At 45.6% G+C, this 12,866-nt stretch overlaps 1 protein-coding gene across 6 annotated transcripts; it reads left to right on the top strand.

Moving 5' to 3' along the window:
- Window positions 1-406: 406 nt before the first annotated feature.
- On the top strand, window positions 407-12,866 carry TENT5A (terminal nucleotidyltransferase 5A). 6 transcript variants are annotated; one of them, XM_053287075.1, is made up of 4 exons: window positions 407-653; window positions 2,591-2,706; window positions 5,570-6,120; window positions 7,565-12,866. In XM_053287075.1, the coding sequence occupies exons 3-4, from the start codon at window positions 5,659-5,661 to the stop codon at window positions 8,342-8,344; spliced, it is 1,242 nt and encodes a 413-aa protein (XP_053143050.1). In that variant the 5' UTR covers window positions 407-653; window positions 2,591-2,706; window positions 5,570-5,658; the 3' UTR covers window positions 8,345-12,866. The 6 variants fall into 6 exon arrangements, with proteins under 6 accessions (XP_053143050.1, XP_053143046.1, XP_053143051.1 ...); XM_053287071.1 differs by having other exon boundaries at window positions 2,591-2,803; XM_053287073.1 differs by lacking the exon at window positions 407-653 and adding an exon at window positions 673-807 and having other exon boundaries at window positions 2,591-2,803.

The raw sequence follows: 12,866 nt of genomic DNA, 5'->3' as shown, positions 1-12,866 counted from the left end.
TAAGTTCAGCTGTGATTTAATGGTAGATCTGAGGATGTTCCTTTAAACATTCATGGAAATTCGGGGTTTACTTTTTGCATCAGAGTACACAATACCATCATCTTGGTATGATAGCTTAAATGCTGACCAGTCTTCCACAACAGGCCTCAGCCTGGATCATGAGGTGATAATCAAGAGATCATTGACAGGTGCCCATGGACAGAGTCTGGGAACCCCTCTAAGTTTTGACCTCCAAACTTTACCTCCCCCCCCCCTTTTCTGTTGCCTGCCCCAGCGGCTTCTTACAGCTCACGAGTTCCGAGATAAGCTGCAGGCGGGCACAGGGGCGCTAATTTCTTTCCCGCCAGGAGAAGTAACTATTTAACTGTCTGGCGCTCGTCTCTGGTGCCTTCTCAACAGCTGCAAAACCCACGGCAAGGCACTGCGGACCCCAACAGACGGGTGCATCTTGCTTCTTATCCGGCAGGGGACGTCACTGCCACGCACTGCTGCGCCTTGCTTCCAAACCCCCAGAGGGAGCAGGCGGAGCGGATGGGGGAAAGCCCTGGGCTGTGTCTGGCGGCCGCCGCCGCTCTTTGCTGACTGCTGGGTGGGCGCTCTCGCGTGGTCACTGCGTCGTGCGCGAGCCACTTTATCCCCGAGCGAGGAAGGAGGTACGTGGGCGGGGGGAGGGGGAAGTACGAGCTCAAGAAGTTATCACAAATGAGTCTCTCCCCTTGTGGTGTTCTTTATCCAAGTGATGCCATTTGGTTGGAGATATGCAGGGAATGTGCCCCATCTCAAAAAGGAGCCTCCAGTTCCCCTCAGGTATAAATACGAGATGGGATGAGGGCGGGAAGGATGCTCTTCTTCTTCTTCTTCATCTGTTATGGAGACCGTAGCGAGCATTTCGGAGGGGTTTCACACAACCGTTCGGCGGCCTCTGGGGAAGGACATTCCCAGCCTTCGGGCATGGCTCATCACGTGCTCTGTGGATTTCCTAGCCCCCGCCCCGGGAGGGGAGGGACTTCCTCGAGGCAGCACCGAAGCGGAGGGTGTTACAAGCAGAAGAAGCAAGGGTCGCTTCCTTCTTGCGGAATCGTGTCTCATGCATTGGTAGAAGAGCACCTGCACGTTTCCCTTTATGCGCTTCTCTAAGTAAAAGAGATAGAGAATGATGCCTCAGTTTAGCCCTGCTTCTGGTGAAAATAAACCAACTAAGGAATAAATAATGCACCCGTGGCCAGTCAAGGTTGCCATTAAGGGGACCCCCTTCGCTGGATGTTCAGTTCAAATTTTAAGCATTAAGGGAAGGCGGGTTTGAAACATTGCCTTCAGTGGTAGCCATGACTGGCCACTGTTGCTATATTTATTAATTATTATTACTTCCTTTCCTGAAAGGCCAAAAAGAGAGAGAGAATTTACCTAAAATGCCATGAAAGAAGATACTCGCACCCCTTGCCTTTTCCCTTAGCAAAAATAGCGGTAGTAAAGAAGAACATTTCTTAAAAGGAGACAACACTTGCTTAATGCTTTGCATAAGCAAGTTAAGTAAAGAAAGCAGACAGCGCATAAGGGGTGCCTTTCTCGAAAGGCATCTTCTGCTGTTGCTGCTATCATTGTTGTTAACTGTATGTTTTTACGGTTGTGTTGTTGTGGGCCGCCCAGAGAATAATTTGGTTATGGGGAGGCTAACAAAGTTGATCTCGCTTCTTTTATTTATTTATTTATGTATTTATTTATCACCTTCGCGAAAGGCATGGCTTAAGCTGAATCAGCTAAACGCTGGATTTACTCTTGGAGCTGGTTTTTATTGCTCATTCAGTGATGAGCAATCGCCAAGGAGCCCTTCGCACAGCTAGGATTCGGGTCAGTGAGTGCAGTCAAGGCAGACTTGAACCCCAGCAAGAAGAAATGATGAAGCGCATCCGCTTGCAAGCGCGCTGACAGCCGCAGCGAGCAGCGAGGGCTAGCAGCGGCGTCAGTGCCTCGGAGGAAAGGTCTCTCCCCCCCCCCCTTCTCCTCTGCGCGGATATTACTGCAAGACAGAATCCCTTCCGTGTTCTCAGAGGAACCTTGAAGGGGTTGGAATTCTTCTGAGCTTGAGTGAGCCACAGTGGCCCGAACAGGCTCTTTCCCATTAACAGTCCTGATCATGGGAAGGGGGAGAATGAAGCCACTGCCACCCAAAGGCTCCTTGGACGAGGGAGCTTAGCGCCTGTGAATAGGCAGCCCTTTTGTGCGTGGGTGTGTTTACTCCCTCCTCTGCCCCCTCCCCCCCCGCCCCGTGCGCACAGATCTCATTCACACGGAGCTGGCACGGTCTCTCTCGCAAGCAGTCCTCCAATTGGCTCTTCGCCCCAGGGGCCTGAAGGGAGGAAAATAAATCGTCATCGCCAAGCCTGCAGTGATTGGCGAAGCTCTTCGCACATCACAGCGCTTTGGAATCGCCCTGCAGCTGTTGCTGGAACGTCAGTACCTGTGACGTTCTGCCCACTTCTATTACTGCTCTTCCAGCTGCTGCTGCTGCTGCTGTTGTTGTGTGCAATTCATCTCCCCCCCCCCGCCCCGCACGCTTTCTACGGTCTCTTTCTCCTTCATCTTCCCGCAGGAAGCGTGGCATCCACCTCTTCATCCATGCTCAAGTCAGCTGTCGCCCATCCTGCTCTCTGTCATGCTTTCAAAGACCTGCGCAGCAATATATAAAGAGGACTTGAATCTGCGCAGGTAGTCTTTCTTGAAAATCGCGCTTTGCCCTGAATTGCTCAGCTGTCTGGTTATTGGGCAGTTACACACTGAAGAATTTATACTGGAGGGAAAAAAAGTGAGTTTTTTTGTGTATCTATCTCTGTATATTTTCCTATTGATTGCATATGCGTTTATCAACTGCAAACTTTCCCAGCAACATTCACAGCTGGGCAAGGGTTTGTGGTATCCTGTTCCATAGCATTTTACATAAATTATATGTTTTCCCCCTTAGTTTTAAAAAAAAAAGCAGTAATAAAGGAGAACAGTTGTTAAAAGGAGACAACATTTGCTTTATGCTGTGCTTTGTGTACTTTACTTACTTGTGCAAATGGCTTGCGTGCTTCTGGGCTCTACTGAAAGGATCTTTCCCTGTTCTTTCTTGTGTGCGGTTCCATCTAGTGACTTCATTTTAACCAAGATGGTTCTAATTTCATGCTGCTCAATTCATGTGTATGCCCTTAACTCGGAAAGAGTTCGGTGGGAGTGGAGTTGCTGGTTCCAGGGAATAAACGGAAAAGTAGAAAGGGATACTCTTTTAATGGGACCGACTTGGTGGAAGAATGGGCAAACAGAGTTTCACAGCAGTACTCCTCATCAGGCAGAAAGGAAAGTGGCGTTGTTACTGCTGGCCCCTGGAGCAATACAGGTGACAATTTCTCAGATACCTAGCCAGTTCCAGAGGGGCGCTTTATTGGGGTCAGCCCCAAGCCACTCGTTTCTAGGACATCCAGGAACCTAATTGTTCTTTTTGTGGCCAGGATTCTTGCCTCATATTAAGGCCGTGTCTTGGAAGTAAGCCCCTCGGATTCCACTGGGATATACTTCCAAGGCTGGTATTTGGAACTGGAGCTCTGGACTAGCACCTGTGTCCTTCGAAGCTTCAATCCGAGCTTACAAGTAGTCACAAAGCGAGTGGGAGTTGGAGAGGAGGGGGACAGTATAACTGTCGATGGCAGGCACCACAAATATCCAGACCTGGTGGCCCCTGAGGTCTCGGTTCTTCCTCTTCCAAAAACTCGCCTGAGTAAATATCGGCCACTTTCCTCCGTGTCTGTCTTATAAGTAGTTTCAAAAACCAAAGGGAAGCATTTCTGCTCACCCAGCCTAGGTGTACCTAGATCGTGCTCACGAGCCCTGGCACAATAAGCTGTGAATACGCCACGTCCGTATGCTTGCGATTCTTGATTTTTTTTTTTTAATTTATTATGAAGGCTGCAAATCCTGTTTGTTCAATGAACATCAGTGGGAGTTTTGACACTCGCTCCTGTAGGAGCAGAACGTGCCCTGCCATCACACAGTGTAGCTTCCTCCAGAGCCTCCTTTCTCTGGACTAGGCTGGCTCATGTCATTAAATTGGCGCGTGAGATGGGGTGGGGTGGTTTACTGTGGAACCGGCGCTTTGACACCTGTATGCAAACACAGCATCTCTCACGAGCGGCTGTCAAAAAAGGCCGTTCTCTTGCTTCCCAGACCGTGAATTGTCTGTTTATTCGTCCAAATGTACCCAGGCAAGCTGTGCATCCAGTTCAAGCCTTTGGTGAAAATGCAAGCCTCCTCCCCTCCCCTCTCGGCTCCACACAATTGCAAGAAAGCACTCGCTCAGCACTAGTAGCCAGCGAATGTTCCATCTGCTGACATAACTCCCTCTCCCCTTTCCATTCCTGCTCTGACGCCGATGGTCCCCACTTTCGTTCGGTCAGGTTGCATGACCCTAGTGGATGCTGTGGAGATCGTGCCCGCCTGTTGCGAACGGGAGAGAAGCAGGAGGCGGGGCGGGGGCAGAGTCGCTGATGTCAGATCTTGCCAGGAAGTTCTAGCAGGATCCAGATCTTTCCAACGTTCACCTTTATTCCCCGTCCAGAGGGGAAAGAGAATTTTTGGCACAGGAGAAAGGAGGAGGAGGAAGTAAGCAGCTCTAGAAAAACTGTTGTGAACAGCATAGAAACCAGCTGTTTATGCAAAAATGTGGGTGTGTCGAAAAACCGCGGGGGGGGGGGGGAGGAAGAGAAGAGGCTATATGCAGATGAGAGGGGCGTGGGGAGCGGAGGGAGACTTGGATCCCCGGAAGAGCGAGAAACCCCATATAAAAAACTACTGAGGACATTTCCCAAGCAGATCTAGCAAAAGCTCTAGAGACGACCCAGTGGTGGAGGAGGGCAGGCGGCGGCGGCGGCGGCAGCAGGAGCGCGATCCCTGCAAGCTGGCGGAGGAAGGGGGAGGCACACGGGCAACGGGACATGGCTACATAAATACATCCGAGAGAAGGCTTTGCCCGCAACGCCAGGCTGCTCCTCCAGCTGTGCGTAGGTGTATAGCCTGCTTGCGCTCCCTGGCTCCTCAGCCCTCCCCATCCTTCCCTGCCCGTCCGTCAGAAAAGCAGCCTGAGAGCACACACTGCAGGTGATCGAAAGCAACCGCGGGTGTGGATATGGGCGGATGGCACAGGGGTGCAGCTATGATTGAGCGGATGGGTTCAAAGAACCCGGCCCCCCAGCTCCCCCCCTCCCTCTTTTCTCCGTTCTCTCCCTCAGCCCGAGGGGCAGCCAGAACACGGACCGAGGGGGGGAGGGCTGAGGTGTGTACCCCGTAAAACCCCAAGTCAGCTTGGGGAGTTTCGGCGTTCGCGCGCCGCTCGGCACCAGTCCCCTTGCGAGGATGAATAAAAGCAGGGGTTGGGGTGGGAGCGGCGGTTCCAGCCTCCGAAACATTTCCGCTCCCGCGGGATTCCGTCAAGGGGAAGGGGCTGGAGGATCATCACTGTCCTCATAACGGACTACAAACCATTGCACCGCACTGATCACTTTTGCTTGCCTCTTTCTCCCCCTTCCTTTCTCTCCGCTAGGAGTCGAGAAGGGACCGCCGCTCTAGAGAAAAAGAAACGCCGCCGCTCCTCTGCGATTATTATTCTTTAATTGCAAACGGCGCTGGACCATGGCAGACGAGGAAAAGGCTCTCAGCGGCGGCAGCAGCAGCAGTCCTCGAGGGGCCGTTGCCGAGCCTTGCCTGGGCTGCTGCGAGAGCAGCCGCTGCAACGTGCTGAGCTGGGAACAAGTGCAGCGTTTGGACCGCATCCTGAGCGAGACCATCCCGATCCACGGCCGCGGCAACTTTCCGACGCTGGAGATGCAGCCACGGCAGATCGTGAAGGTCGTGCGGAGCCGCCTGGAGGAGAAACGCATCGGCGTGCGAGATGTGCGCCTCAACGGCTCGGCGGCCAGCCACGTCTTGCACCAGGATAGCGGCCTGGGCTACAAGGACTTGGACCTCATCTTCTGCGCCGACCTGAAGAGCGAAGGCGAATTCCAGACCGTCAAAGATGTGGTCTTGGACTGCCTTTTGGATTTCTTACCGGAAGGAGTTAACAAAGAGAAGATCACCCCGCTGACCCTGAAGGTAAATTTCATACACGCGCACATGCCCAGCAGGCTGGGAGGCCTCCCTTTTCCCTTCTCTTCTCTGCAAAGAGGCCAGGGTAGAAGACGGTGCAGCCGCTAAACCAGGTGGCTGTCATTTTAGCTTGCAGCAAGAAGGCAGCCGATATGTCCTTTGGGCCGCTTATGGACAGGATTAGTAGACACCTCCCACTCCAAACCTCCTCCTTTAAACTTTTTGAAAATACTTACTCGGAATGCTTCGTTTAAAAAAGACTTAAGGAGAAGTGTATGCGCGTGTTGATTCTTATTTGCCTGAAAAGAGGGACGAAACCCACACTTCTTTCGTGACAGCCTGCATGATCCATAGCTCAGATAATCTGAAGTTCTTGGATTTCAGTCGGTTTTAGTCCCACTGGCTTTTCATTAGGGCTGTTTTAAGTACACGTTGTTTAGTTCAGCTGGTTGGGTTGTGGATGGGACCGCTAGAGGGAAACGGTGCTCCTCTGTCTTCTTGCCTTGCAAATGGAATACAATGCAAAAGCTGAATTTACTATCATCACTCTATCTAAATGCTCTAAAATACACCCCTTCTATTTTACAATATAGTTAAACCTTAACTATTCTGAGAGCCTTATGCACAGTACTTTCATTTCCAGAGATCAGTTGTGTTTACCATTACCACTTCAGACTTAAACCCATTTTCAGCAATGAAGTTGGTTACTTTATTCAGTGAAATAAAACTTTCTTAAAGCAAACCTGGGCATGTTTATTTGGAGTAAGCCCATTGCACTCCGTGTGACTTACTCTTGAGTAAACATGCATAAGATTGTTCTACAAATCAAGTAGTGCAGCTTTAGAGTGTAGATTGAGCTCCCCCCCCCCGCCCCCTTTGAATCCAGTCAGCAAGTATCCAAGATTTTTGGTGTAACTGGATTGTTAATCTTTGGGTGATGTTGGTTTAGGGAGAGAAAAATGTATGATGTTTAAGATTATTTTGAAAGATCCCAGAGTACAGGTGATTTGGGGTACAATTTTCTAAAAGGAGAACTCTTTGTGATTTTAAAGAGAATCTGGATTATCATCATCGCCTTTCTATTGCATGGCCCTTCTCAGTCTTAACTCTATGTACTTAACTATATTTGCTTGGTATGTAGGTCAATTTCATATCGTTAGAAGAAAAGCCTTAATTAAATCCTTACAGAATATGTCCTTTGTGTAGTAGCATGCCTTGTGCACTCCCTCTCCCTTCAGCCCTTTGCAACTGCAACTGCATGTCTGCAAAGCCACATGCTAAATCTGTCCACAGGGTCTTTCTTACACCTGGGCTCTGTAGATTGCTCTGCTGGAGGCTAGGACAGGATGGACCTGGGAGCAAATGCAAATGAAGGCTCCAAAGAGGAGGTGTTTTTAATTTGTTTCCTCATCTGCTCCTTTCCCCCCACCCTGTGTGTTTCTAATTGTAGGAAGCCTATGTGCAGAAAATGGTGAAAGTGTGCAATGATTCAGACCGATGGAGTCTCATCTCCTTGTCCAACAACAGTGGCAAAAATGTGGAGCTGAAATTTGTGGACTCCCTGAGGAGGCAATTTGAGTTCAGCGTAGATTCTTTTCAGATCAAGTTAGACTCTCTTCTTCTTTTTTATGAATGTTCAGAGAACCCAATGACCGAAACTTTTCACCCAACCATCATTGGGGAGAGCGTCTACGGGGATTTCCAAGAAGCCTTTGATCACCTCTGCAACAAGATAATTGCTACCAGAAACCCAGAAGAAATCAGGGGCGGTGGTCTTCTTAAGTACTGCAACCTCCTAGTAAGGGGCTTCCGGGCTGCCTCAGAATCTGAGATTAAGTCCCTCCAGAGATACATGTGCTCAAGGTTTTTCATTGACTTCTCAGACATTGGAGAACAGCAACGGAAGTTGGAGTCGTACTTGCAGAACCACTTTGTGGGACTCGAGGACCGCAAGTATGATTATCTGATGACCCTTCATGGTGTGGTAAATGAGAGCACGGTGTGCCTGATGGGACATGAGAGGAGGCAGACTTTAAATCTTATCACCATGCTGGCCATCCGTGTCCTAGCTGAGCAAAATATCATCCCCAATGTGGCCAATGTCACTTGCTACTACCAGCCAGCTCCATATGTAGCAGATGCTAACTTCAGCAATTACTATATTGCCCAGGTTCAGCCAATGTTCCCATGTCAGCAGCACACTTACTCTACTTGGTTGCCCTGTAATTAACAACCGTTTTCTCAGACTTGGTGGGGAACATGTTTTCTATCAAGCAAATAAAGGGGGAGGGTGCCATGGGGTGGTTTTTGTGCCATGGTGATCTGCTCTAGCTTTTAAGCTGGAGGAAAGCTGATCATTCTTCTCCTTAATGTAATGGAGCATGAATTAGAAAAGAACCAAACACTTCTTGGATTCCACCCCAGAGCACAAGAGGCCTGTCATGAAAAGCAAATAGTTCCCCTTGACTTAAACCAGGGAGGAATGCTTGATGACAATATGGGTTGGCAAAGCCTGCTCCCATAGCTATGGCATAGTGAACATTGGGAAGCCTTTATTTTTTTAATGGGATCTTAAAAAAAAGAAAAAGGGAGAATATGACTGGCGGGTGGGGGGAGCTAAATATGTGTTCAGGAATTTAAAATTAGAGGCATAATAGAAAGATATACACATTGGAATAAGATGTCTATGGGAATTACTGCCTTTGGGGCATGCAGTACTGTCAGTGGTCTGATCCCATAGAATGTATAACTTGCTTGAATAGAATGCTTTAAGAGAAACAGCTTGCTCCAAATGAACAGCAGTAGATTGGTACAGTTATTTTAAAAAGAAAAAATGAGGGTGGGAAAGAGGGGGGAGATTATGACAAATTTTATTATTTCCAGCTGTGTTCATGCTTCACGTTGAAAAAAATGTGGAAAAGCAAGAAAACCAGCTGTAGCAAGTAACATATGCATTAGGACCAAAGATTTCACAGATAAGTTATCCAAGCAAAGGAGGGGACACAGTAGACTATTAAAAATTACTATATTTGTACACACAAATATTAAACAAAAGTGCCTGATGCCTTCAGAAAATTTGAAGTGAGAGAAATATAGTTTTGTGGTTTAACCTTGCATTTGTTTTTATCAGGGACACAAGAAACTAAAAATAAGCTTGTGAATAAATGGTGGAGGAAATGCCTAATGTATGTTTTTCCTAAATACCTATATAAAGTTTATATTGTTGGTGTGATGTTATCATAGGTATGCGTGTGTATGTGTGTGTTTATTGTGTGTTTGTGTGTGTGTATGTGTGCGTGTATTGTGTGTGTGTGTGTGTGTGTGTATACACACACACATACATATCATGTGGTGTGTGTGTATACACACACACAATATTTTAAATATGGTGAGGGAAAATGTAGCAATTTAAAGGAATGTTTTAAAATAAAATTCAGTGTGTTTTCCAGCCTGCAACAGGATGTTATAATACTGTGGCCACTTTGCTGAGAGAATTATTATCCTGCACCAGAAAATCTGGATAAATGAAGCAGTCATAAATAAAGTGGGATTGATTGTTGCACTGGGTTGAAAGAAAAGACCTTATACTAAATTCACTGGGTGACTTGTGAGCCACAACAGTTTCATATCTGGATAAACATTATATTAGTTGATCCTTTGTTCTCATAACTTAATATGGTCTTGCTATATCTCACTAATTGCATGACTTCACACCTTGATGATGTATAGACCACCACCACCATTGGAATATGACTCACAGAGAGCCTGCTTAAACTCCCCTGACAGCCAAAGAGTATTGTTTTAGTTGGACATTTGAATACTAATTATTAATATTTAGTTTTTAAAAAGAATGCACTGTGCATTCCAGGACCACTACAAGTTAGTAAATGTGAGATGAACTATTATAAAAAGTCTTGAAAGAATGTTTCTAGTATATTTATAATACAACTAATAAACATCATCTGGTTGTTACTCTGCATTTTCCAGTTTAGTACTATACCTTATTTAAAATGAATCATTTTTGCATTGGAACAAGTAACAATCACTTTTCTCTCAAGAGACCAGTGGAGAGCTGGAAAATAATCTTCCTGTAGTTTCCTCCTGTACCACTGTAGTGATTATCGCCCAAAGTTTGACTTGTGGTGTTTACTCCTCCACTGGTCTTTAAAAGCAAACAAAATCAAACTGAACATCTCAGTCCACTGAATGCAGAGTTAAGCACGCTTAAGCCTGTTTAAATTTATGGGCTCAAATGCACTAAAATGTTCTGTTGAATGTGGCCTGTGTGTTTTTTATTAAGAAAGTTGATTACTGTTGTTTCTTAATGCTAAACAAGGAAGTAAAGGTTGCAGTTCTGAAGAGGAAATTGAACTGTCATTTCCAGTTGTTCAGTGCTGCATGTACAGCTCCATGTTAAAGCAACATAAAATGCTTAAAGAAGAGGGATTAGTAAATTGCTAACCAGGAAATATGATGTCACTTTATCTCCATAAATCTACTGGCAATATATTTTACAATTTTAACTGGTAAATACTTTTTCTGCATTTACCATCCTTTTATGTCTGAAGGCCACTCTAACAGGAGCCAGTTTGTGGACTCCATCCTTTCCCCCTGTGAATTCTGCAGGATTTGAGAGGAAATATCCTTGTCAATCACCGTCTGGATGTGGAAGCCCCCAGTTGCAACTTTGGCTTTCCTTCCTTCTGATGCTTTTTAACTGCAGCCCTTTTTTTTGTTTTGTTTTGTTTTGTTTTAAATGTGTGGTCAGTGCTCAGTTATGAAAACAAAATATTTGTTTCCATTGGCTCATTGCTATCACCAGCATGCAGGAGGGAGATACCCTTGTCAAAATCAGATTTTAGCCTGTAGTTGTTCAGATGACTCTCTGATGGAAGCTGTGAAGAAGGCTGGGGAAATAGGATCAGCTGGTAATGTGGCATGTCCTTTCAAAAAACAAAACAAAACAAAAACCACAGCTATTTTGCTGCAAATAAATGAGTCATCCACTACTGAGAAGGGTTTGGGGATCTGTGGCAGTGCCTCAGCCACAAAATGCTGATAATACAGGACATATTTTCCTTAAGAACAGCCTTTTCCATCTTCTTCTTTTTCTTCTTTTTAAAAGATTATTGTTAGGCTGAGGGTTACAGTCCCCCCCCCCCCTTGTCGTTCAAATTTTAGTTATGGTTTATGGCCAACTGCGGATGCGGATCTTTTTGGTGAATGCTGTAAGGCTCCAATCATTTTGACATTTTGATAAGTAGAAATGATTTCTCTCTTTACTACAAGGGTTCAGTGGGTTCTTCTCTTAGTCCGTATGCATACCCAAGTAGTGAGACTCAGAAGGCTTTGTTGTAATTGGCTGGTTGTTTTTGAAAGAGTGTCTGGTGTTAGTGATGGGGAGATGCCATGACTCCAGGCCAACACTAAAATAAGGACACCTTTTCAAAACTTGTTGGCCTCTGCGGTTTGCTCACCTAGCAAACTGCTAGGCAACATTCCCTAGCTTCACAGCCCTCTCCAAGTTTAATAAACTAATACTTTCATAATACTTTCACATGGAGAAAATGCTTCATAATCTTAAGGCTCCTGTTCTCCTATTCATTCAGCAGAATTTAAGTTTAAAATGTTTTCTTAAGAAACAAGGCTTCTTTTTGCAATGCTAACCTAATTTAAGTTGTTGAGCTGATTACAAGCAAGTGGTTTGTTTGTCTGCTGGGTTAATTGTGAATTAAGTGAGGACCTAGACTTGTTTGGGCACAATCCACAGTATTTTAATGTTGGTTACTCTGAAAATGTTGTCCATGTCCGCTGTGTGGACCCCAGGTGATCACATATCTTTGTTACACCTATGTAAATATCACACTCATTTATTCAAATAGTTCATTGTCAGCCTCAGGCCATTCAGATAAATGTACTGTATATATATATAATCTGTAATATGCAAAAACAAAATCTTTGAAAGGAAGCAAACAGAACTAGAAGACACAAATGCCAGCGGGATTCTTGTTTGAATAATTCTTTTATTTAAATGCTTTAAAACCTTTTTGCTGCTATGTATTGTACAAAATTTCATGCACAGCTTATAAATGCCTGCTGTACAATGCTTTATATGCGTGTTGTGTTATATTGAAGGCTCATCAACTCAGAGAAAGCTTTAAATTGTTCATGAAAAGTAAAATAAGTAAGGAAAAAGAGAAAGAGAGGGAGATATATCTAATGACATATTCAGCACTTACTTTTTGTTTTGTTTCCCCCTGGTTTTTTTGTTTGTTTTTTTGGGTGTGTGTGTGTGTGTGTGTGTGTGTGTGTGTGTGTGTAGGGGGCTTTCTGACTTCCACTGCAAGGAAGAAAATCCATTTACAGGTTTTGCTGTTTGCTTTGTTAGCAGGCTATTATTGCAGCTAGTTAACTATCCAAAAGGCCTACAGACTTCAAGTCAGTTTGGATACAACACCACAAACACTTGCAGTCTGTGGGAAGTGATGCCAATGTTGCTCCCCTTCAGAATTCCACATAACTGTTGTCTTCAGTGAGACATCCTGTTGCAGCAAACTGCCTCCTGAACTGCTCTTTTGGAACTGTTGGGCTCTCAGTTCTGTTGGAAGCTGAAACAAAGAGCAGGTGGAAAATAGACACTTTTGACCAACAAAAGCGTTTGCTTCAGTGCTAGAGAGAACAGATTGTGAATTTTGTTTACAGCATCCAATATTTGGATTTTTTTGTAAATAAAAATGATGTTATTTTTTCTA

This window comes from Hemicordylus capensis, chromosome 1 (genome assembly GCF_027244095.1).
Source record: "Hemicordylus capensis ecotype Gifberg chromosome 1, rHemCap1.1.pri, whole genome shotgun sequence".
NCBI classification, from domain to species: domain Eukaryota; kingdom Metazoa; phylum Chordata; class Lepidosauria; order Squamata; family Cordylidae; genus Hemicordylus; species Hemicordylus capensis.
This window is presented reverse-complemented; position numbering and strand designations above follow the sequence as displayed.

Excerpts from the sequence above, each read along its gene's own strand:
- TENT5A (XM_053287076.1), top strand. The coding sequence starts at position 5,659 with ATGGCAGACGAGGAAAAGGCTCTCAGCGGCGGCAGCAGCAGCAGTCCT. Across the intron at positions 6,121-7,564 it reads TCACCCCGCTGACCCTGAAG|GAAGCCTATGTGCAGAAAAT; the intron begins GTAAATTTCATA and ends TTCTAATTGTAG.